Source organism: Nicotiana tomentosiformis, chromosome 6, assembly GCF_000390325.3.
Source record: "Nicotiana tomentosiformis chromosome 6, ASM39032v3, whole genome shotgun sequence".
NCBI classification, from domain to species: Eukaryota; Viridiplantae; Streptophyta; class Magnoliopsida; order Solanales; family Solanaceae; genus Nicotiana; species Nicotiana tomentosiformis.
In genome coordinates this window covers 82245697-82270927 of record NC_090817.1, presented here as the reverse complement: position 1 = coordinate 82270927, position 25231 = coordinate 82245697, and the positions used below count along the sequence as shown (strand labels likewise).

The window sequence follows — 25231 nt, the reverse complement described above, 5'->3', positions numbered from 1 at the left end:
CCAAAAATGACTTTATGTCTCTCTTTCTCAAGTAGAGACTAAGTTAAATAGGCATGTATTAATATTTGCAACCATTAATTCTTCAAATAAAAACAAGAACAAGGCTAGATAATAAACTCCCAACCATAAACAAGCAATAAATCAAACACCCATTAAGTTTACACACTAGGGTTGAGTCACAACCCTAGTGAAAATTTAGTTACTCATGCTTAAACTAGAAGAAACGGGAGAAGAAATGATAATTAAACCCATATTGATAATTAAAATGGTGAAATCAATATTCAAAATAGCAAAAACTACTAAAACGAGTAAAAGAAATTGTCTACTGTAGTAGCTGATGTCAAACATTAACCTAAAAAAGTGAAACTCTTCTATTTATATAAAGCTAGAATTTTTGGATAAAAATGCCCTTTCAAAGGTTCTGCGACCGCACAATTCCATGTGTAGTCCGCACTTTTCTTCATCTTGACAGGAGTGGAAATTTGCGGCTGCATAATTCTGATTTGCGGCCGCACTACTTTCTTTTTGCGGTCCGCACAATTCTGAGTGCAGCCGCACCTTATTTTTCTGCAGTCCGCACAATTCTAAGTACAGCCGCGTGGCTCGTCTTCTGCGGCCGCACAATAATTATGTGGTCCACACTTTGAGATGCAGGTTCTCTTAACGTTTTCTCTAACCCAGCTTCTGTGGCCGCACAATTTGTGTACAGTCCGCACTTTAAAACATTCTCTGATGGAATTGCTTCACGACCTGTGGCCGCAGATGATATTCTGCGGTCCGCACTTTGAGACTTTTGTGCCTGTTTTTGTACTTGAGTTCAGATTACTCCTTCTTGAGTTGGATTTCATCTCGGGAGCTCATCTTCCAATATTCCTGCAATTAAGTACATTTCTTTAGTTTTGGGGAACATAATTAAGCACTTTTGGACTAAAACGAAACCTAAAAGGCTCTTATAAGTAGTCAAAATCCCCACTTATCACTCGCTTCTTCAACTTATCCATTTTTTCTTTCTAAGCTCTTTCTTTCTTCCACTCAATTTCCCTCATTGGATAGTCTTTGACTATGTGATCCATCTTGTTACACATATAGCATCCATCATATAAAGACTTGTCAGCCTTCTTAGGTTTGTTATTGCTTTCTCTCTTTGGTGCATTTCTGGAGTTCTTCATGAATTTTTTGAACTTAGCGAATATTGCAATATCCAGATTATCATTTTCAGACTCATCTTCTTCAGTAGCTTTAAGAACCAGTGCCTTATCTCTCTTTGGTTTTTCCTTGCGTAGTTCCAGATTTCTCATCTCATGAGTTTTTAAATTTCTAATCAACTCATCTAGTGATATTTTGTCCAACTCCTTTGCTTCCTGAATGACTGTAGCTTTTGGTTCCTATGAGGCAGAGAAAATACTCAAAACTTTACTAACTAGTTCTTCAGAAGTAAACACCTTTCCTAGTGACTTTAGTTTATTTATAATGATAGTGAACTTGGTCATCATCTCCTGAATAGGCTCAGACTCCTCCATAGAGAAAAGCTCATAGTATCTCATGAGCAACTCAATTCTTGATCTCTTCACCTGATTTGTCCCTTCATGAGTGGTTTGAAGTACATCCTGGATTTCCTTCGCATTGGAGCAGGCAGATATCCTGTTGTATTCATTAGGACCAAGTCCACAAATGAGAATATTCTTGGCCTTGGCATTCTATTCCATCATTCTGAAGTCAGCTGCCATAAATTCTGAAGGGTCCTTGAGAACAGTTACATCTTGCTCATTTTGCTTTGTGGGAATCAATGGTCCTCGATTTAGTATAATCCATAGTTCATAGTCCTCAGCCGTTAGGAAATCCTCCATTCTTTCCTTCCACCAGCTGTAGTATTTTGTATTAAACATGAGTGATCTAGTAGTTTACTGTCCTTCATTGATTTCAGGTGGATCGCACATATTCTTCCAAGATCTCTCTAGGTGTTAACCACGTTTAAGAGAACCTGCTTCGATACCAATTGTTACTTTATGTGCTTTCCTAAATTACTAAAGAACTTCATTCTTTACCTTACTCCTTACGCTTAAATAAAATAAATAGGAACGTAAAAGACAATAATTTTTACGTAAAAAATCACACGGCTCAAAGTTGCAAAACCATGACATATCGTATAAGATTTTAACTTCAACTTCATTAGAACAACTGAGCCAAATGTATCGACTTGTAACCTAATACACCTCCACACTTCACCTATTTCTACTTATTGTATGAAGATTACAAGCTACTCTTACTTGCAGACTTAAACAATACTCCAACTAACATTGTTTGAATGAAATCATGGTTATAACTCAACTCCTAATACACATGAACTAAACTAACTCAAGTAGAAAAGAACTTCACGTGCGTTTTGAACTAGAAAATGCCATACTTTTTTGTTCAGTCAAGATGTAAAAAGGATAAGTCTTCAACAGTCCATAGGCAAGGTGTTTAATTTCACACAGCTCCGAGATCTTTGGGAGTTTTAATCACAGTCAAACTCTCGTTTACTTGCAAATCCTGAGATCATAAGGACTCCTCAAGCTTTGTGACTCGTATCTGCAAATATCCTTAGGAAACAACCTTTATCGCATCAAGAGTCCTTCCTACCAATATCGAACTGCAGTAACTTTTGTGTAAAACGTTATTGCCTTAAGGACCTTCAACAACTACTATGAGAATCTAGTTCTTAGCACATGTTCATTGCACGCACTTATTAATCATCAAAACTAATAACTCAACGATGAGAACATAGATTAGTATCCCATGAAACTTTTAACTTCACGAAGGTGCTTGTCAATAAGAAGTTGAATCTACAAATTCTTTTTCTTTTCTAATTTAACTTTTTAATTGTTATTTTATTCAGGTTGTATAAATTTCATGTTAAAGTTCGAAATGATCTGAATAGGACCGCATCAGAATACAATAGTAGGTAGGTTCAAAAAGGGGGACTATAACAAAAAGAGTAATTAAAACCCAACACTTTTCTAAATCAAATATATCCCTTTTACTCTGCCTATTTCTTTGGACTGGACAATTACCTTGAGTTTTTTTTGTTTCTATACATTATTTGAAACTTATTTGCTAAAATTATCCTAATTTTGTATATTACCCCCTCTATACAAGGATTGCTTATAATTTATATACAATCCATTATTAGTGCCTTAAATTAAGGGATTCAGTTATACTCTTTTCCTTTTTTCTCTCCTCTGCTCTTTTCCTACTCTTTGTCGCCTCTCTTTATATACAATCCATTATTAGTGCCTTAAATTATGGGATTCAGTTACGCCATTTTCCTCTTTTTTTTCCTCCCCTCCTCTTTTCAATAGTGCCTTAACTATAGTATAGCAACTCCAATAATGTCGAACCACAATAACGTAAAATAGTTCAAGACTTAATTGAGAACCAACTTTTATAAAACTATTTTAATAGCTTGAACCAGAAAGTAGCATCAAACCAAAGCAATAGAGACACTGACTATAGACAATACCTAAACCAGGCAAGTTGAATATCGAAATATTCAAATATGATACAAATTTGATACATATACAACAACAGATAAATTAAAAATAAATTTTATTCAACTAATTATATAGTACACAACTTATTTATAACTTATCTATAACTTTCATACATCATTTTGACCAATTAGAAATAACTACAACATCATACAACTTCAATACAAATTTTATATAAATATGTATTTTGTATATATTTTGTATATGATTTGTATATATTTTATATGTGATGTGTCCTGCTTCTTCTCTGAAATTTCAATCAAAACTTCATCTCTTAATACAATTTTGATACATATCAACAACGTTATGTAAAAAGAAAGTACTTATAACTTAAATATAAATTTCATACATTATACAACTATTTTTCAACTTTCATACAATATTTAAATATCGTCTATATTGAAGCTTTCCTGATTGTCTGCTTTTGCAGTAGTTGTAGTGTTAGATATATTCTTAGTTTCTTTGTTAGTGTAGTGGCTAGTCGAAATGATGGTAGAGTAAGGTCATGTCCTTGGGTGGTCCAGGGGCGGAGGGGAGGGTGGCAAGGTGGTAAGGGTTCTAATAGGGTGAGAGTGGGGTCCTGGAACATAGGGACACTGACGAGTAAGTCTATAGAGTTAGGGAGGATTCTTCAAAAGAGGGAGATTAATATAGCATGTGTCCAGGAGACTAAATGGAAGGGTACAAGGGCTCGGAATGTTAACGGGTTTAAGATATGGTATTCACGAGGGCTGCGGGCAAGAATTAGGTAGGTATTTTAGTTGATAGGGATCTCAGGGAGATGGCAGTGGATTTTAGGATGGTGAATGATAGGTTAATGACTATTAAGTTAGTGATTGGTGGGGTCACTTTTAATATGGTTAGCTCTTACGCGCCTTAGGTGGGCCTGGGTGAGGAGGTCAAAAGGCGCTGCTGGGACGATTCGGACGAGGTTGTGTGTGGTATCCCACACACCGAGAAGCTCATCATAGGGGGTGACTTTAATGGCCATATTGGGGTGACTGCTATGGGTTATGACGAGGTGCATGGCGGATTTGGTTTCGGAGTTTGGAACGAAGGTGGTACTTCTTTGTTGGATTTGTCTAAAGCTTTTAACTTGGTGTTAGCTAATTCGTGTTTCCAGAAGAGGGAGGAACACTTGGTCACCTTTCGGAGTAAGGTAGCCAAGACTCAGATTGATTATCTTCTCCTCAGGAGGGGTGATAGGGGCCTTTGCACTAATTGCAAGGTTATACTAAGTGAGTGTTTGTCGACGCAACATAGGCTCTTAGTAATGGACTTGGAGATTCAGAGAATAAGGAAGAGATCGGTGTATGGCCAACCTAAGATAAAGGGGGGAGCCTTGACTAAGGTAAATGCTCAGGAGTTGGGGGAGAAGTTGTTGGCCATGTGGGCCTGTAGGAGTAGTGGGGATGTGAGTAGCATGCGGACCACAATAGCGAACTGCATTATGGAGGTCGCTAGAGAGGTTCTAGGGGTAACGAAGGGTTATTCGGGAGGACACAAAGGTGACTGGTGGTGGAATTAGGATGTCTAAGGAAACGTAGAAGCTAAGAAAGTGGCATATCTGAATCTAATAGAGAGCGCCGACAAGGAGGAGAAGAGGACGTGTAGGGAGTGTTACAAGAAAGAAAGGAAAGAGGAAAAATTGGCAGTCACGGCGGCTAAGACTGCTGCTTTTGAGCGATGGTACGGGGATCTTGGGGGAAAAGAAGGCAACAAGAAGTTGTTCATGTTAGCCAAGATTAGGGAGAGGAAGGCTCGGGACCTGGACCAAGTACGGTGCATCAAGGATGAAGATGGAAAGGTTATGGTGGAAGAGGCGTGTATCAGGCGTAGATGGCAGGAGTACTTCCGTAGGCTCTTAAACAAGGGAGGGGATAAGAACATCATGCTAGGTGAGTTGGAGATCAGGGAGTCAGTGGGATTTCTGGTTTTGTAATCATATTAGGAGCGTAGTGGTGGAGGGGCGATGCAGAAGATGAGCAGGGGTAAGGCTACTGGGCTAGACGAGATCCCAGTGGAATTTTGGAGGAAAGTTGGTCGGGTAGGCTTTGAGTGGCATACTGGTTTGTTTAATGTCATTTTCAGGACGAAGAAGATGCCCGAAGATTGGCGGCAGAGTTTGATGATCTAGTTGTATAAAAAAAAAGGTGATATCCAGGATTGTAACAACTATAGGGGTATCAAGTTGTAGAGTCATACTATGAAAGTTTGGGAGAGGGTGGTGGAGATGACGGTGCGATGTTGTGTTAGTATTTTTGAGAACCAGTTCTGATTTATACCGGGATGGTCTACTACAGAAGCCATTCGCCTTGTGAGGAGATTGGTGGAGCAGTATTGGGAGAGGAAGAAGGACTTGCATATGGTGTTCATCGACCTAAAGAAGGCCTATGATAAAGTCCCGAGATAGGTCATATGGAGATGTATGGAGGCTAGTGGTGTCCTGGTGGCATACATTAGGGCGACTAAGGACATATACGAGGGAGAGAAGACTCAGGTGAGGACTGCGAGAGGAGACTCAAATCATTTTCCATTAGAGATGGGGTTACATCAGGGATCGGCTCTTAGCCTGTTTTTGTTTGCCTTAGCGTTAGATGTGCTGACGTGACACATATAAGAGGATGTGCCATGGTATATGCTATTTGCTGATGACATAGTCCTGATTGACGAGACGCGAGGCGGATTTAATGTTAAGTTGGAAGTTTGGAGACAAACACTAGAGTCTAAAGGTTTCAAGTTGAGTAGGTCAAAAACTGAGTACTTGCAGTGCAAGTTCAGTGATGGGATGCATGAAGAAGAAGTGGAAGTGAGGATTGCTACTCAGGTCATCCCTAAAAGAGATAGTTTCAAGTATCTTGGGTCTATTATTCAAGGCAACGGGGAGATTGACGAGGATGTTACTCATTGTATTGGAGCGAGGTGAATAAGATGGAGGCTCACCTCGGGGGTTTTATGTGAAAAGAATGTGCCACCTGGACTTAAGGGCAAGTTCTATAGAGTGATGGTTAGACCGACTTTGTTGTATGGAGCTGAGTGCTGGCATATCAAGAAGCCCCATGTCCAGAAGATAAAAGTAGCTAAAATTAGGATGTTGAGATGGATGTGTCGGCATACTAGAAAAGACAGGATTAGGAATGCAGTTATTAGGGACAAGGTAGGAGCGACATTTATGGAGGACAAGTTGTGGGAATCGAGGCTGAGATGGTTTGGGCATGTGAAGAGGAGAGACATTGATGCTCTGATCAGGAGGTGTGAGAGGTGTCCATAGTGGGTCTGAAAAAGGGAAGGGGTAGGCCTAAGAAGTATTGGGGAGAGGTAATTAAGCAGGACATGTCATTGCTTTAGCTTACCGAGGATATGACCCACGATAGGAAGGTGTTGAGGTCGAGGATTAGGGTTGTAGGTTGACAAATAGTAGTGTGTTCCTCCTAGGCCGACCAGTAGTACTAGGACTAACTTTGTAATTTCCTATTTATGGTTCTTTATTATGCATGTTGTGGGCATTCACGTCTGTTACCATGTTACATTGTTGCTAATAATCTTTGCTACTTGGTTTCTTTATCTTCACGGTTGCTTGAGCCGAGGATCTATCGGGAAGAGCCTCTCTATCTTTATGAGGAAGGGGTAAGGTCTGCGTACACACTACCCTCCCCAGACCCCATTTATGGGATCAAACTAGATTTGTTGTTGTTGTTGTTGTTGTTGTTTGTATACAATATTTAAATAAAAAAAATATCTAACTATAACAGAACACAACTTGAATATAATTTGTATACAATTATAATACAACTTTAATACATCTTCGAGTTTCAATATGAAATTCATCCAAAATCAACTCTAGTCTTCACCAAACACCCTCAAAATTGATATATAAACTCCAAAGAATATCCCGACATTTACAACGACACCCAATCAAAATAAATAATAATTAAAAAATTAAATTCAAAATTAAAGTTTCGAAGCTTTTGATGGCTGGCGGGGCAACAGACAACGACTGGTCTGATGATGATAAGCAACAATATCAACTTTGTTATTGAATTCTCTGGGGGAAAAAAAAAGGAGATTAGAAAGGAGAAGAGAATCATAGAGATCCAAAGAAGTAGAAGTCGGACAGAAAAAAGAAATTTTAGAGCGAGGAGATAGATCTATGGAATTTGATTTCCACATTAAAAGGTTACAATCAAAGATACTCATTTAAAACTTATGTGTATATAACTGGTAAATTGTATATCAACTTGTAATTAAGTTAAAATCTAAACAGTAAGGGTAAATAAGTTTCTAATATAGTACATATAGATAAAAATCTCAATTACCTTGGCCTATGGTTACAACTTCACTATATATATATATATATATATATATATATATATATATATATATATATATATATATATATATATATACTCACCCACAAAAGGTTTCTCTTCTTTTAATCTTATCCTCGATCCTCTACTATTTAGAGTCCACCCCCTTTTAAAGATTTTGAAAAAGAAGGATAAAGATAATACTTGTTATATATTTTCCTAAAGGGCACAAGAAGAAAATCTCTCTACACTACTCCTACTCGGCGTGATGTTATTCTAAGTTTTGTTGTTCAATTCCCTTGTCCTCGCCTCAATTTATCTGATTTTGTGTTTTCTCACCATTTTTTATTTTTTCTGCTTTTGACGCTTCCACGAAAATATTTGTGGGTAGCGCACGTAGAAAATGGTAGTTAAGATGATAGAATACTGATTAAAAATTGTCAGAATTACCAGTAACATAAAATGTTTGAAAACTTAAAAGAATGCAACTTTTGATGATAATAATTGCACATGCAACTGCATTTACGATAGACACAATACATGATGTACTAGTGGATGAGCAGCAGGAATCATAAGATATTCCCACGGTAACTGGATTGATGGATTCTCTGGCAATATAGTTGCCTCATCGCCACTACAGGCTAAAATTATTGCACTACTCAAGGGTATGGGAATTCGCTTTCACAAAAAATCGAATACCACTAATAGTGGAGACGGACTGTCAGGTTACTCATCGAAGTAATGGGTCAACCGCCCGTTAGGCACATCTACCGCGAAGAAAATCAAGTAGTGCACACTTTAGCAAAATATGGGAGTACTTGGGACTCACATACAAATGTTGAGCGCGAAAACTTATTTTGGAGTGAACCACCTTTATTTGTTTTCTTAGTATTCCTCAAAGAACCCATATTGTATTGACACTTCTTAATTTTCTGTATAAATAAAAAATTCTCTGATTAGCAAAAAAAAAAAAAAAAAGATGTACTAGTGGTTTTACTTTAAATGGCGGAGCCACTGTATTACGAATTCGAAAGAACTCAATAGATTAGGCTTAAATCTTGTTTTTTTATTAAAAAGTTTACTTGATATATATAAATATTTTAGAATCCAAAAAAAAAAAAATTATGGTCTAGAACCCACAAAAAAAATTTAAAAACCTAACTCCACTTTTGATTAGCGTACTTGCAATATTCAGTAACGCATTTGTTTGATTTAAGAAAGTTATAAGAATCAGCCAAAGTGATTTTCAACATTTTGTGATTGGCCGTGTGCGTTTTGAGAGCAGTTCTTTTTGGTTCTTTCACCAGTAGACCAACTAATCATATATAGTACTGTACGTTACATTAAATTGACTGCCTATTTGTTTAAGTAATTATATTTTTTACATGTGTTTAAATTATTTTACGGACCAGCCATATAAATTCGTTTCGAGGAAGGGTAATTGTCATGCCCAAATTCCTGATTTCTGCCGCATGTTCTTGTACAATTTTGGATTATGTTCGCCTCTTTTAATAAGAACTTAAATTAGTAGAGAAAAAAAGCTTTTATAAATATAAAAAAACGTCCTTAAAACATTGTTGGGAACACTTATGCATTCACTACATGTGACATAAGACTAGGGTGCATATTTAAAAACCGACTAAATCAATCGAATCGTACCGTACCGAATTGATTTTTAGGTTTTTTTAATAAAACCGTAAGTTTTTATATAAATCTATAATCGTACCGATAATTAGGGCAGATTTTTATTTTATGAAAATAAACCAAAAAAATACCGAACCGTACCGAATAAATTTACATGTAAAAAATATATTTATATATTAATTTTAAAAATAATAAAATATTAAATTTTTCTTTGGTCTTGGTATTATGAAAACAGTTGCAAGCCAACAAGTAATTAAACTCAAAATCTTAATTCCCAAACCTATTATGCTACTCCTATTGAAACTAAATTATTTCCAACATATCCACTAGCAAACTAAGACACAAGGTATTATAGCGATTATGAGTAGCAAACTATAATGTATTGAATATGTTTCCTTTCGTATGATTTAGATTTATCTTTTTGAATATTCAATCTTCTATAGACTTTATTCTTGAGTCTCATTCCCAGCTTGGTTAATATCTTTCCACTCGTGCGATTTATATTTTCTTTGTATTAATTTGCTTAGTTTATTTTACGCCGCTATAGAATAGTTGATGGATCTATACTCTAGCCATCTTTCATATTTTCTTAATTCATCACCCTTTCAAATGTAAAAATGTCAAGAAAGTTTTGCTAAGTCTTATAAAAGTACGTATGTTATTGTATTCTACTCCTACTAGTGACTTTTACATGATATTTTAAAAAAAATACCGAAAATTAACCAAACCGTACCGATACCGAAAAGAAACCGATATGATTGGGATGGTTTCGAAAAGTTCAATTTTAGTTATACATCATAGAATAACCGAAAAATTGATGTGGTATGAATTTTACAAAATAACCGGGCGAACTGAACCATTTACGCCCCTAGATAAAATGTAGTCAATTGATTACGTAGTAAATCATCCCTAATTCCCCTGAATTTCTTTAGCATTCTGTTCTATATCATTTCATTTTCTTTTCCAATTACGTCAAGCATTTAATTTACCACCAGATATCCTGCAGAACATCATCATATACGTGTTCTTAGTGTTGGCCCGTGGGTCGACCAATTCTTTAGCATTCATAATAGCTTTGAATTTTTATCTTTGAATTGTGAAATATATTCTCTCCACAAACTTCTAATCATATGGGAATGATTTTAGAAAATTTTACATGCTATAGCTAAATAATGCACATTATTTATTATAAATCAAAATACTTTAAAAGTATTATTATTTATAGTCACCTTTTATATTTTATAGTAAAGTACAAATATATACAACAGATCCCTCAACTTTTCGTTCAACCCTCTCTCTTCTTCCTCAATTCTCTCTCCCTTTTCCCTCTCTCTTCGGCAAGGCCGCCGTCTTCTCCGGCGACTCACCGCCATGGCTAGATTTGTTCAGATTTTCGATGACTCTGCTTTAGATTTCCTTCTTCTCTAGCGACTCTACTTCAGATTGCCAAAAGCTCATTTCGTAGCTATGGCCAAATCTGTTCTCCTGCTCCCTCTTTGCTTCCACTATCGGGAGTCTACCATCTCCATCGCGCTTCCGACTCTTACCTCGACGGAGAGAATAGATCTGAAACTTTCATGCACGGATGATTTACATCTAGATCTAGTAGCTCGATGAAGAGAATAGATCTGAAACTTTTCGATATGGATCTATGGCTTCTTCTTCTTCTTGATTCATCTGACCGGATTTTGGTAGATACAATGTGATAGTGTATTCTCAGATCTGGCCGGATTTTTGTTCTTCTCCATTTTTAGTTTTAATACAATGTATACAGTATTTTGCTTGGCCGGAAGATGCCATATCCGACAAACTTTCTTCTCTTCTTTGCTATTGAGTCACATACAATGATACAAATACATTATATTCTGTATAAATACATTCAAATACATTATATTCTATAAAAATACATTGTATTTTCGCATGTATTTATGTACTCCGAAGGTTATTTTTTGTGCAGATCCCTATATTTTTTTTAATTTTTATTGTTTGAATACAGTCGAATTAAATACAGTAAATTGAATATAATGTAAAAGCATCTACGAATGAATATAGTGAATTGAATACAAATGAATATCATTATTTTTGTGATTTTTTGTTGTTTGAATACGGTCGAATTGAATACGGTGAATTGAATATAATGTAAAATAGATAAGAATGAATATAGGTGTCACGGCCTAAAATTCCACCACAGGCGTCGTGATGGCACCTTTTGTTTTTAAATTAAATAAGTAATCAAAACTAACAGCGGAACAAAATGAATATACAACCTCCCAAGACTGGTAGTACTGAGTCACGAACTCTAACTGAATACGTGGACTGATCACGAGGACCGAATATACAATATTGTTTGATTAAAAATTATCAGTACAATGAAATGAAAAGACTCCAAGGGACTGCGACGACCAAGCAGCTCTACCTTGAATCCTTATGATCCTGCTTTAACTCTGCTCAAGTCCGATATATCCAATACCTGGCTCTGTACAAAAATATACAGAAGTGTAGTATGAGTACACCACGGTTGGTACCCAGTAAGTATCAAGACTAACTTCAGTGGAGTAGAGACGAGGTATAGTCAAGACACTCACTAGTCTAATAGCATGTGCAACATAATATACAAAATAATAGGAAACAAATAACAATAAGGGCAACATAAAACAACCAGTGATATGTACAGCAGACAATAAGAACACCATTAATATCGCTCAATAATTAATAATTATAATTACACTCAATTAAATCAAATCCTTCAAATAAATGTCTTTCACATAAAATTCTTTCAAATAACTCTCTTTCAAATATAATTTCTTCAAATAAATATTTTTCAAATATACTTCCTTTAAATAATTTTCTCTCAAATATAATTTTTTTAAATAAATATCTTTCGAATGTAATCCTTTCCAATAAATCTTTTTGCATAAAAATTCTTTCAATTAAATATTTTGAATATAATTCTTTCAATTAAAAAGTCATCATGTGACACTTCATTTCATAATCATTCAACCACGGGTCTCAGCCTATTTTTATATTTTTCATAAACACGTGTCTCAGCCCATTTTTCATATTTTTACGGCATTTCGTACCCATAATTAAATCATTATATTTTTTCGGCACCTCATGCCCTCATTTTATATCATAACTGCACGGATAATTCACGTGTCAATATCCTCATTATCTACTCACGGCACCTCGTGCCCACATTTTATTTTATAATCCGCTTGGCAATAGCCACAAGCTCCCAATTTCAACATAAATTAGATTATTATCAATTTACCAACAACAAGACAAATTGCACAAGTTATAAAAATAAACACAAGGAAAATCACAACATCACATAAAAATCACCAATGCAACCACTCCTCATCATCACATACCATCTCTGACAATAGCCACCCTTATCTCTCCTATAGCCACCCTTATCCCTCCACCCTGACAATACCAATAGCCACTCTTATCGTTCCTATTGCCACCCTTATCGCTCCTATAACTGCCCTTATCGCTCCGCCCAGATAATATTCTAACAAATACAACAACAGTGAAATACCACCCTTATACCCACATAATATCAACGGTGAAATGCCACACTTATCTCCTCAAAATAATAACTCACACAACACAATAATTTACATTGAAAAGTATCATGGCAACATAACAAAATCAATTCATATCACAATTTGCCCAATGGCCACAACCAAAATTCCAAAGATACAACCAAGTCAATTAATTTCACAACAAATAGCCGAAGGCTCCACACAATGTGTATAACACCCCAAAAACAATCAACAGAAATAGAAATTACTCAGCATAAAGCAAAACCTTCATTAATTCAAATTCTCAATAGTTATATAAACACCTCTTCTTAAGCTCATTTAATTAATTATTTGCAGAAGAAAAATCCATAATAAAATTAAATTTCAAGAATTATAAAACCAACAAATTCACGGAATTACATAAATAATCAAGTAACAATCACATCAAATTGTCATATAATAACAAATTCAACAAGGATTTAGGTATGGCAAATAGATGATTTAATAAATACCAACAATTATCTAATTTACTACACAATATGCCCAAGACTTTAATTCAATGAATTTTGCACATATAAGCTCGAGTACGTACTCGTCACCTTGCGTACAGGGCTTTTCACATTTCACAAATGGCACATAAGACTCGATGCCTAAGGGGTAATTCCCCTACTCGAGGTTAAGCAAGACACTTACTTTTTTGAAATTATGTCGATTTTCCAAAATCGCTTTCTTGCTTGAATTGACCTCCGGACAACTCAAATCTATCCAAATTAATTGTACAACTTCATTAAAATTCATCAGAAATAATTCCGGATAATAATAAGTCGACTTAAAATTTTATTCCAAAAAGTCAACAAAAGTCAACGTGGGGCCCGCCTCTCGGAACCCGACATAATTTTCATAAAATCCGAACACTCATTCCGATACGAGTTCAACTCGACCTCCAAATCTTAAATTTTCGTTTTTGGAAGATTTTATAAAATCTTGATTTTCCTCCATTTAAATCCAAATTAAATGATGGATTCAAAGGCATAATCATGAAAATTAATCAAAACTGTATAAGAATCACTTACCCCAAACACCCCACGCAAGAATCTCTACAAAAATCTCCTTCTATCATGCTCCCAATTTGATTTTTGTGTTATGAACTCAAACTCCCGTTTTTGAAACTTTTAATTCTGCCCAGATAGGCCTTCTTCGCGTTCGCGTGACCAGTGTCGCGTTCGCGAAGGCTAACTGTTCCTGTCCCAACATTTACTTTTCGCGTTCGCGAACTCCTCGTCGCATTCGTGATGACCAACTGACCTGCTCCTTCACGTTCGCATTCCACGCTTCGCGTTCGTGAAGGTCAAACGACCTCAGGCCCAACTCCTCCATTTCCTTCTACGCGTTCGCGACTGGCCCCTCGCATTCGCGTAGGCTCCTCAGGCATCTATCTGCGTTCGCGAGTCCTCCTTCGCGTATGCGAAGGCCAAATCCAGCACCCCCAAATTTTCTTCTTCGCGTACGCGGGACTTCCTTCGCGTACGCAAAGAAGGAAAACCAGACACCAGAATCAGCAGTTCCAAAACAATTCCAAATGATCTGAAACCACCCTGAAACACATCCGAGGCCCACGAGACCCCGTCCGATCACACCATCCAGTTCCATAACATAACACGGACCTACTCGAGGTCTCAAATCACATCGAACCACATCAAAATGATGAATCACACCTCAAATCAAAATCTATGAAATTTAAACTTTTAAATTATATATCTTATGCCGAAACACATCAAATCAATCCGGAATGACTTCAAATTTTGCACACAAGTCATAGTTGACATTACGAAGCTATTCAAATTTTCAGAATCGAATTCCGACCCCGATATCAAAAAGCCAACCCCCTGGTCAAACTTTTCAAAAATTCATCTTTTGCCATTTCAAGCCAAATTTCTCTACAGACCTCCAAATAATTTTCCGGACACACTCCTAAGTCTAAACTCACCATACAGAGCTATTGACATCATCAAAATTTTATTCCAGAGTCGTCTTTACAGAGTTCCGACTACGGTCAAAATTCTAAGACTTAAACTTCCATTTTAGGGACCAAGTGTCCCAAATCACTCTATATCATCCGGTAACTGAATTCAACCATGCACGCAAGTCAATACACGTAATACGAAGCTGCTCAGGACCTTATGCCGTCGAACGGGACTTAAATTCTTGAAACGACAAGTTGGGTCGTTACAATATATAAATTGAATATAGTGTATACGGTTGAATTAAATAGAGCGGTATACAACCTAATTCTTGATTTTTTTTTGTTTGAATACAACTTAATTCATATAGTAAAATATAATACAATGTAAAATATATAAGAACGAATACATCCGAATTAAATATAATGTATACAATCGAATTGATACACGCAGATTTATTGCGCTTTCTGTTATTAAATAGTTGTAATCCCTATTTTTTAGGTAAATTACCTCACTGTATTTATAAATACAGTCGCGCGAATACATGGAATACAATACATTAGCGACTAAGTTATAACTACGGCCAGTAAATATGGATATTATAGATATAGCATGTTAATAGCCATTTAACTATAGTGATTTCTGAAAATTCCTCGTGATTTTATCACCTTCTGTGACTGTAGTATCAGTTTCTTATTAATCTTTTTTGCCTAACTTAGTGAGGGTTATGAATCATTGTCTTCCTAATTGGACCTTTGTACATTGATGATTCCCCTCGAGGCCCATCTTAAAATTGTACGGGGCGCCTTATTTGGTCGCCCTCATTTAACCTGTACTCACTTTTTAAAATTTATTTAATTAGTACCCAAAGTTTAAAATAATTTCTTCTTCTTCTTCTTCTAGGTGTTAAATCGTATATTGAATTGTTAAAAATACTTCCAGAAATCAGCGACCAAAAATAGTAGCGACAGATTCAGCGACCAAAAATACTTCTTCAACTCAAATGTCACTTGAAATTCCAAAAAATTGAAGTAAAGAGCAGAAATTCGAATAGCTTTTTTTTTAGATCTGGATTTCCATTTTTTTTTCAAATTTCATAAGAAAAGCATAAGAACTCTACTAAGAAGAAGCAGAAACGAGAGATTTAGTAGCTCATGAAGCAAAATCTGTCAATCCGAGAATCCATCTTTTTGGCTTTTAGAAGTAAATGAGAGAGAAGTCAAGTGTGTGTAGTGTGTGTGTATGAGATGAGTGAATATCCTTTGCTGAGAGTGAGGTCAGAGATGGGGCGGCTGCTAGTGTTGTTTCTTTGTCCAAGAGAAGGGTCTGTTCGGTTCTCTTTTTTTTTTTTTTGGGGGGGGGGGGGAGGGGGAGGGGGAGGATCTGATTAATAAAGGGCTCTAGTATTTTTTAGCTACCTTAATTGAACTCATAGTTACTTCTATTTTGTATTACTAAGCCACTAAAATTGTGAATCAATTTAAACTAATTAATTTAAATAATGCAAAGAAAATGATTAATGTAGTATTATTTTTTGTGATTTTGGTGTTTTAAAAATATAACTAAAAATGCAATTAGATCTAAAATGCAAAGAGTAAAAATATAACATATTTTTAGTTATTTTCATGATTTGAAATGCTACTAAGTATAAGAAAATTCCGAAAATTTCATAAAAGCAATTAAAACTATTTTAGAGTATTTTAGGAGTATTTTAGGCGTGGGGCAAAAATTAGGTGCTCACAAGCGTTGGTTGCACTTCAGATCTATTTGGCCTTAAATGCATCTGAAGTGCAATTTTTTCACTTCAAACTTATTGGCCTTAAGTGAATGAAATCATTAGTTGCACTTCAAACCTATTTGACCTTATGTGCATTTGAAGTGTAATTTTTTCACTTATTGGCCTTAAGTGCATGAAACCATTGGTTGCACTTTAGACCTATTTGACTTTAAGTGCATTTTTTTCACTTCAGACATATTGGTCTCAAGTGAATGAAACCATTGGTTGCACTTCAGACCTATTTGGCCTTAACTGCATCTGAAGTGCAATGTTTTCACTTCAGACTAATTTTTAAAACTTTAGACCCAATAAGTCTGAAGTTGATCGCAAAGTAGGTAGGGTTGCAAATATTTTTGCAAAGTGGTATATGTTCAATTGTGACCCCAAACCCAGATATAGATGCAAAAGCCCCGCCTCAATGCCAGACAAGTTGGCCTGTTTTGCTGTCCGATTCTGAGGAAAACTATGTCTGGCCCAGCCCATTCTGGAACATCTCTGGTTGAACACAGTCCAAAAGTTATTGGAAGAATAGGAAACTTTAAAGTATCGTTGAGAGTTTTAAGATCCTTGTTCTACAGTTGCCTTTTAGTGGTATGAATTGCCTAAAGAAAGCCTAAACTTTTCCAACAAACCCTTGCTAATCTTGCCGCTTATGATTGTGCATAAGAATCCGTTGCCAAAAACACAACGAATATGTAGCATATTTACTAATATAACAGGATCATTAAAAACCCATTCGGCCAGCCAAAAACTGTTTATTTTGATTAAAAAGTTCTTTTGACTTCCTATAAACTTGGCCAAACAGGTTCTAAGTTAAGAGGGAACTACAAACTTGGGAATTACAAACTATAACGAGAACTTGCTGCTGGAAAATTAGAAATATCAAATCATTAGTACACATAATTACCCTTCTTATATCCATATTTGAATGCTATTGTACTATCTGGTCTTTCAGAATTTAAACCACTAGACTGCTTGGCTTTGGAATTATCAAAGTTGTTTCATATCAACTTAATATAATTAGGCAATTTAAAGAGATTGGACAAAAGAAAAGAAAAAAAAAATGAAACAAAGAAAAGACGGTGCCCACAACTTTGTAATCAAATTAAACAAAGAATAGATTTGATTTCGGTCCAACTGTCCGGCATGTTGAAACCAAGCTCCTCATTCGAAATATTGTTGTACGTAATTTATGATTCGCACTCCTTACAGTACGAAACAACAACAAGAACAATTGCATCTTCTGAGCTAGTCGTCAATGTTGCTATCATTTTTGTTATCCTATTATCGTTATATTGTAAGGTCAATATAACCAAAAACAATATAACCAAGTGATTTTAACCTTGTACTAATATATTTAGGACATACGATTGGTGAGATCATATAATTGACATCAACTTATTTAGTCAATGAGGCATTGTTGTAATATATTGATTCTTGATTTTTTAACTTCACATATTCACGCTGATGTCACGAAGAGACCTATTTAAATTACTAATAAATCAATAGTGTAATATGGCCAAATTTTCATGACATTTGCCATGACATAATATCCATTATAATAAATTTGTGGTTCATGATATTTGCCATGCCATAATATCTATTATAACAAATTTGTGGATCATGACATTTGCCATGACATAATATCTATTATAATAAATTTGTGGTTTATGACATTTGTCATGACATAATATCCATTATAACAAATTTGTGGTTCATGACATTTGCCATGACATAATATCCATTATAACAAATTTGTGGATCATGACATTTGCCATGACATAATATCCATTATTAGGCCAAGGATTTCTTGCTATAAATAGAGGAGTTTCTCCTCATTTGCAAACACATCAATTCAAGAGCTTTTCACTCTTGTCTTTCTTTCTCCTCCTTTATTTCATTATAGAGTATTTTGTAAGAGAGTGAGTGTTGGGAAACACTTGTGTGAACCCTTTATTTGGAGTGATCTTGTGAGGTTATTCTCTTGGGGTATTTGGTAATTAGAGTATTTACTCTAATTTTGTACTCTTTTTGGTATAGTGAAATTGCTTCTCTCCGCTTGTGGACGTAGGTCACCTTGACCGAACCACGTTAAATTTATGTCTTCTTTATATTTTTTAATTGCTGTTATTATCAACTTCCATTGTCTTTGTTATTATCATTATAATATTGTTTGGCTATATTCCGCATTACCCGGGTTCTCGATCCTAACAAATTGGTATCAGAGCCAGATCTAACCGGGTTAGTTTAAATAGCCAAAATGACTCTAACAAAGTCTTATGTTGAGAAATTTGACCGAAGTGCAAACTTCGGAATGTGGCAATTAAAGATGGAAGCTGTCCTAATTCAGGATGGCTTAGATTTGGCACTGCAAGGAAAGGAGAAGATGCCGGATAAAATGACGGACGAGGAGTTTGCCGTCATAGACAAAAAGACAAAAGCAGGTATTATTTTAAATCTTTCAAATGAGGTTTTGCGTGAAGTTGCAGCAGAAAGCTCAGCCAAAGGCATATAGAAAAAGCTTAAAACCCTATATATAAAAAGAACAGTAGAAAACAGGCTTTACCTAAAGCAAAAACTCTACACTTTTCGTATGGATGAAGGTACCTCTATACTTACTCATCTTGATATTTTTGATTCTCTTCTTATAGATTTAAGTAACATAGATGCTGAAATCAAAGATGGGGATCAAGCTGTGTTATTGCTTGTTTCCTTACCCTAGTCGTTTAAACATATAAGAGATACTATGCTTTATGGAAAGGATAATATCTCTTATAAAGATATCAAATCTATTTTGAAATCAAAAGAACAAATAGATAAAGATATTACTGGGAAAACTAGTGGGAACCAAGGGGAAGGCTTATTCATAAGAGGTAGATCCAATAAGAAAGATTCAAGTAGTGAGAAACCTAAATCAAGGTCAAAATCCAGATACAGAAATGTCATGTGCAAATATTGTCATAAGAAATGTCACATTATTTCTGAATACTTTAAATTGAAAAACAAAGAAAAGCATACAGAAAAAAAAATGAGCACAAAAATACTGACACCACCGAAGCAAGTGTAGCTGCTAATGAGACTGACGGAACTATTTTTTTAGCAACTAATAATAGTTTCAAATCTAACAATGAGTGGATTTTAGATTCAGGTTGTTCTTATCATATGTGTCCCAGTCGGGATTTATTTACCATATATGAATCTATTGGAGGTGAAGTTGTCTTGATGGGCAATAATGTTGCCTGCAAAGTTATTGGAAAAGGTACAGTCCGAATCAAAATGCACAATGGTGTGGTGAGAACTCTCACTGATGTTAGACATGTTCTTGACTTGAAGAAAAATCTCATCTCTTTGGGCACTCTAGAATCTCTTAGGTACAAGTATACAGGTGAAGGTGGAGTTCTAAAAATTTCTCATGGTGCTCTTGTGATCATGAAAGCACGCAGATCTGGTACGTTGTATACTCTTTTGGGATCTACTGTTACAGGTGCTGCTGCAGTTTCAATATCAGATAAATCAGATTCTGACATCGCCAAATTGTGGCATATGCGATTGGGGCATATGAGTGAAAAAGGTCTTCCCATCCTCACTAAAAGAGGTCTCTTATGTGGCCAAAGTACCGGAAATATGGAGTTCTGTGAACATTGTATGTTCGGGAAGTAGAAAAGAGTCAGCTTCAAATCTCCAGCGATTCATAGAACAAAAGGTACTTTGGATTACATTCATTCAAATCTTTGGGGTCCTTCACGTACCCCATCAAAAGGCGGTGCCAGGTATATGTTAACTTTCATTGATATTCAAGGAAAGTTAGGTTTATTTCCTGAAAAATAAAAGTGATGTTTTCTTAAATTTCAAACAATGGAAAGTTTTGATTGAGAAGCAAACAGGAAAATAGGTTAAGCGGCTTAGAATAGATAATGGCTTGGAATTTTGTAATGATGAATTCAACAAATTTTGCAAGAATGAAGGAATTGCTCGACATCGTACTATGAGAATGACACCTCAGCAAAATGGTGTGGCAGAAAGGATGAATAGAACTTGTCACACCTCTTTTTTCCCGAACGGGGAGAGGGAGTTTATCCAATTTAAGTGACATTAATCGAAATGGGATTATTTATATATTCAGAGTCGCCACTTGGAATAATTTATGGTGTCCCAAGTCACCGGTTTATTTTTAATCCCAAATCGAGGAAATTGACTCTTATTTATGGTCTGCGAACACAGAAGACCGGGTAAGGAATTCTGTTAACCCGGGAGAAGGTGTGAGGCACTCCCGAGTTCCGTGGTTTTAGCACGGTCGCTCAACTGTAATAATTGGCCTAATTATCTGATTTATTATATATTTAAAATCTATTGTGCTTTTTAGCTTTCTGACCGCTTTTAATATTTATGAAATTTATTACTAGAACAAGTCACGATGTCGTACACTTGTCGTTTTGATACACATTGCAAACCGCGCCACATGAAATGCACCCGCGATTTACGACATGTTTATTTTATTATTATTTGAAGTTTAGGTCAAGTCGCGTGAAACGCGCACTTGAGTTGGGATGTATGTATCGTGACCATGCTACGGGAACCATACTCATAGTCACAATGATTTATTATTTATCGCGCTAACAAGACAAAATTAATTAATAAATAAATAAAGCTAATAGGACAAACTAGAAGCATAATAAAATAGCATTTCATCCAATAAGCCCCATGAACATTGGCCCATATTTACCTAATTCTTCTGATCATTTTTACTTATTATCAGACAATGAAAGGTCCATTGAATACCAAACTAAAGGACATTAACAAGATGGATATGAAAGCTCGTTTGGAACCCCAACAAAATTTGGACTAAACTAAATCAGTAGCCTATTCAACTTTTCTCTTCAAGATCAATACTCATGGCCCAATGTAAAGACGTAAAGGCCCAAAATTTATCAAAAGACAACATCATCTCCTACATTTCTTAACTAAGTTATATACACAGAAGCTCTTAAGCAAAGTAGTATCTAACCAACATCAGAAATTGGCAAACACTCGAATCAGGTATTGACTTAACAATTAATGAAGGCAACATAATAACAAATACATAGATTTCAAGCTTTTCAAAAACAATCGAAACAAAATGGAGACTAACCTTAAGGATTAAAACCATATATTTACTTGAAATAAATTTCAACTGCGTACAAAGCTTGAAATCAAATCGGCAATCAAACTTAAACAACAGCCACAACCACACCGGAAAAAAAAACTTGAACAGAACCGGCGACTCGAGACCTCAACGGCAACCTCGACCTCCACTTTGATGCCACTGTTTACGTTCGAAACGGGGTTGTTCAGGGGGTGTGCTTAGCTGGGATTTGGTGCTGATTTTGGGATGTTTTTGGTTGAGGAAGAAGGTTGTTTTTGGGTGGTTTTGGAGCTGCATTTTGGTGAATTTTGAGCTGGTTTTGTGACTTTTTCAAGGTTGCTTTTGGGTGGGTTTAATGTCTAGAAAACTGCCGATTTTAATGGAGAAGTATGGAGATGTTTCGGGTGGTTTTATTGCTGATTGTTTGGTGAAGAACATGGAGCTTTCGAGGCTCTTTCATGGTGGATTTTGCTTGAAGAAGAAAGATCCTTTTAATGGTGGAAAACAAACGTTGTTTATGAGTGATGGAAACAGAAGCTTTTCTTGCTTAGCTACTATTTTTTGGGTAATATCTACTGGTTAATTTTTGTCAAAAATCCAAATGGAGAAGATGGGTGTTGGGGCATGTTCTCGATCCCTCCCTATTTTTTTTTCCGTTCTGTTGTGGTTGTTCTCTTTGCTCTCTCCGTTCTCCCCTTTTTTGGACTCTATCCCTTGTGTGTTGGGTCATTGGAAAATATATAGGTCTAGGTATAGGGATTAATTGGTGGCCAAGAAAAAGAGTGTGTATGGGCATGTGCATTTTTGAGAGAGCATGTGAGTTTGTTACAAAAGATAAGGAAGAATCTTGCCACATGAAAATAACTCATTGACTCTTGCTTTAATTAATATTTTTTTTTTAAGAGTGTAAAAATAAAAATACTAGCTGAATATTTCAAAATCAAGAACATATAATTTTGGTGATTTTTAATTTTCTTAAATAAAACCTACTAAAAATGAAGTTAAAGTTAAAATATATAGATTAAACTTAAAATTATTTACATACTAAAAAGTGTTGAAAAATCACAAGTATGGTAAAAATTAGGTGCTCACAGCTGCCCCTCTTTACTTGGGAACATGAAGAGTTTTCAGGCAAAGACAAAAGTGAGCCGTGTGACTAATTTTTACCATATCGTTTTTCAAAATAGGAAGAAAATAAAAGGAAAAGGTGCAACCGAGTCCTGATTTTGGACAGCCTACATATCCCGGGTTATAAGGGAATCAGGTCGCGTATAGTTCAAGAGGTGAATAAAGTGATGGAGTGTGTGGAGAGGATGACAGAGTCGAGTGAGATACCGTCCCGTCGAGGTTTTGGTCCGCGGTCCTGTTATTACATCAAAATCAAAAAAATAAAAAAGACTAACTAAGCCTGTCAGCTATGAGTTACAAGATTCCTATCTATAAGTCTTCTGAAGCTTGATCTTGAGGCTTGAATGGTTCTTCATGCAGACTTTTGATTTGAACCTTGCTGCTTGCTAACTGCAGGTGCTGATTCATTCTTCTACAGCTTCTTCGGATCAAGACCGGACATGCAGTGCTCGTGCATTCAGCCATGTCTTGAGCAGTTCACGTCTTTCATCGGCTTATGCATTTTGGATTCACTTCTCTTTTTTTTTTTTTTTTCTTTTATTCTGGATTGAGACTTCTTCCTTTGGTCATCTCGGACTGTCAGCTCGCATTCTTGAGGCGAGCTTCTGCTACTTCTAACTTGAATTGAATTCTTAAATGACTTCCCTCGTTCTCCAGGTGGGCGCCTGTGACTTAAAACTTGAAATAAATTCCCTCGTTCTCCAGGTGGGCGCCTGATGACTTAAAAACTTGAAATGAATTCCCTCGTTTTCCAGGTGGGCGCCTGCTGACTTTAAAAACTTGAAATGAATTCCCTCGTTTTCCAGGTGGGCGCCTGCTGACTTTAAAAACTTGAAATGAATTCCCTCGTTTTCCAGGTGGGTGCCTGATGATTTAAAACTTGAAATAAATTCCCTCGTTCTCCAGGTGGGCGCCTGATGACTTAAAAACTTGAAATAAATTCCCTCATTCTCCAGGTGGGCGCCTGTGCTGACTTAAAACAGAAACAAATTCCCTCATTCTCCAGGTGGGCGCCTGGTGACTTAAAACTTGAAATAAATTCCCTCATTCTCCAGGTGGGCGCCTGCTGACCTAAAAACTTGAAATAAATTCCCTCATTCTCCAGGTGGGCGCCTGCTGACTTTAAAAACTTGAAATGAATTCTCTCATTTTTCAGCTGGGTGCCTGATGACTTAAAACTTGAAATAAATTCCCTCGTTCTTCAGGTGGGCGCCTGATGACTTAAAAACTTGAAATAAATTTCCTCATTCTCCGGGTGGGCGCCTGTGCTGACTTAAAATAGAAACAAATTCCCTCATTCTCCAGGTGGGCGCCTGATGCTGACTTAAAACAGAAATGAATTCCCTCGTTTTCCAGGTGGGCGCCTGCTGACTTAAAAACTTGAAATAAATTCCCTCATTCTCCAGGTGGGCGCCTGCTGACTTTAAAAACTTGAAATGAATTTCCTCGTTTTCCAGGTGGGTGCCTGATGACTTAAAACTTGAAATAAATTCCCTCGTTCTCCAGGTGGGCGCCTGATGACTTAAAAACTTGAAATAAATTCCCTCATTCTCCAGGTGGGCGCATGTGCTGACTTAAAACAGAAACAAATTCCCTCATTCTCCAGGTGGGCGCCTGATGCTGACTTAAAACAGAAATGAATTCCCTCGTTTTCCAGGTGGGTGCCTGATAATGACTAAAAATAGAAACAAATTCCCTCATTCTCCAGGTGGGCGCCTGATGACTTAAAACTTGAAATAAATTCCCTCATTCTCTAGGTGGGCGCCTGCTGACTTTGAAATAAATTCCCTCATTCTCCAGGTGGGCGCCTGCTGACTTTAAAAACTTGAAATGAATTCCCTCATTTTTCAGGTGGGTGCCTGATGACTTAAAACTTGAAATAAATTCCCTCGTTCTCCAGGTGGGCGCCTGATGACTTAAAACTTGAAATAAATTCCCTCGTTCTCTAGGTGGGCGCCTGATGACTTAAAACTTGAAATAAATTTCCTCGTTCTCCAGTGGGCGCCTGCAACTGCAACAAAATGGAAACAACAAAAGAAACTTTTTCTGCCCCAGTTTACACTAGGAAGATTTGTGAGTTATTAGCAGAAGTATAAATTACCTATGCTATTGATGAAGGATGCAATGATGAGAGCAAAATTGAAGACTCGAATAAGATGTGAGTCTTCTAAAGAAATAAAAATGTGAAAAACCCAAACAAGGAAGTGCGTCTCCTAAATTTGAGATTGAGCTTGC

General features: G+C 36.2%; 2 protein-coding genes across 2 annotated transcripts; one reads left to right on the top strand and one right to left on the bottom strand.

The window, feature by feature from the left end:
• Positions 1–1010: 1010 nt before the first annotated feature.
• LOC138894305 (uncharacterized) lies at positions 1011–1847 on the bottom strand. The gene is made up of 3 exons (XM_070178994.1): positions 1758–1847; positions 1443–1697; positions 1011–1385 (listed from the first exon to the last, which is right to left on the bottom strand). The coding sequence occupies exons 1-3, from the start codon at positions 1845–1847 to the stop codon at positions 1011–1013; spliced, it is 720 nt and encodes a 239-aa protein (XP_070035095.1).
• Positions 1848–4536: 2689 nt separating this feature from the next.
• LOC138894304 (uncharacterized) lies at positions 4537–5675 on the top strand. Its single transcript, XM_070178993.1, has 3 exons — positions 4537–5038; positions 5111–5463; positions 5622–5675. Exons 1-3 carry the CDS (start codon positions 4537–4539, stop codon positions 5673–5675), a joined length of 909 nt encoding a protein of 302 aa, XP_070035094.1.
• Positions 5676–25231: the final 19556 nt, after the last annotated feature.

What these genes read in the sequence shown, in the direction of transcription:
- LOC138894305 (XM_070178994.1), bottom strand. Translation starts at nt 1,847, where the DNA reads ATGGAGGATTTCCTAACGGCTGAGGACTATGAACTATGGATTATACTA. An exon ending in CAAAGCAAAATGAGCAAGAT is followed by an intron (nt 1,698 to 1,757) that starts GTAACTGTTCTC and finishes ATGATGGAATAG; the next exon opens with AATGCCAAGGCCAAGAATAT. An exon ending in AACTAAAGTCACTAGGAAAG is followed by an intron (nt 1,386 to 1,442) that starts GTGTTTACTTCT and finishes TCTGCCTCATAG; the next exon opens with GAACCAAAAGCTACAGTCAT.
- LOC138894304 (XM_070178993.1), top strand. Translation starts at nt 4,537, where the DNA reads ATGGGTTATGACGAGGTGCATGGCGGATTTGGTTTCGGAGTTTGGAAC. An exon ending in TTATTCGGGAGGACACAAAG is followed by an intron (nt 5,039 to 5,110) that starts GTGACTGGTGGT and finishes TGAATCTAATAG; the next exon opens with AGAGCGCCGACAAGGAGGAG. An exon ending in GGGAGTCAGTGGGATTTCTG is followed by an intron (nt 5,464 to 5,621) that starts GTTTTGTAATCA and finishes TGTCATTTTCAG; the next exon opens with GACGAAGAAGATGCCCGAAG.